At 63.9% G+C, this 726-nt stretch overlaps 1 protein-coding gene across 1 annotated transcript in view; it reads right to left on the bottom strand.

Annotated features, from left to right (window-relative positions):
* Positions 1–726, bottom strand: part of KANK3 (KN motif and ankyrin repeat domains 3) — a gene marked incomplete at its 5' end in the record, with an annotated part of 4,180 nt that continues 3,454 nt past the window's right edge. The window contains 3 exons of the mRNA XM_009323017.1: positions 1–122; positions 424–522; positions 613–714. Of these exons, the coding sequence (XP_009321292.1) occupies positions 66–122; positions 424–522; positions 613–714 (258 nt within the window). The remainder of the gene's footprint in view (positions 123–423; positions 523–612; positions 715–726) is intronic.

Here is a 726-nt window from a genome sequence, read left to right on the forward strand (position 1 = left end):
ACAGCCTAGCGCTGATGGTGGCTGGCTGGCACATGGCTGGCCCCTGGCTGGATCCAAAGGTCACTCTAATTTGGTTTCTTTGGGCTCCCAGGGCTCTTTGTGGCTGTTGGTGATGTCCCCTGCTGCGGAGAGAGCAGAGTCATGAAATGTCACCAGAGACCCCTCCAGTGACTCCTGGTCAGGGCCAGCCGGGCTGGTTCCCTGCTACTGAGGATGCACTGAGCGTGTGGCACCTGGGACGCTCTGCTCTCGCCCCTGCAGCCCCTTCCTGGGGACCATCATCTGTGTCACAGCCCTGTCCCCTCCCATGGGGTCACCTGCCCACCGTGCAGCTGAATCGGTGGCGCAGTGCCACCTCCGTGACCCTTGTGTGGGACAGGGCAGGTGGCAGGAGCTGGGGCGGGGGGGGGCTGCAGTACTCACGGGCAGCTGTGCCTTCGTGCTGTTGAGGTGGGCATAGAGGAGCACGGCAATGTTGCTGTGGCCGGCCTCCAGCGCGATGGCAACGGCGTTGTTACCATCCTAAAAAGGAAGGGAGAGCAGTTGGGAAGAGGTCTGGGGACGGGACGCAGGGTGGGCGAGTGTGCCCAGGCCCCAGCAGCAGAGACTTACGCTGTCCACAATGGAGATGTTGCAGGTGGGCTGAGCCAGCAGCAGCTTCACTGTCTCCACGCGGCCGTGCTCGCAGGCGCACATCAGCGCAGTCGAGCCCCCCTCGTCCCGCCG

Source organism: Pygoscelis adeliae, unplaced genomic scaffold (genome assembly GCF_000699105.1).
Source record: "Pygoscelis adeliae isolate BGI_AS28 unplaced genomic scaffold, ASM69910v1 Scaffold284, whole genome shotgun sequence".
Lineage (NCBI taxonomy): Eukaryota > Metazoa > Chordata > Aves > Sphenisciformes > Spheniscidae > Pygoscelis > Pygoscelis adeliae.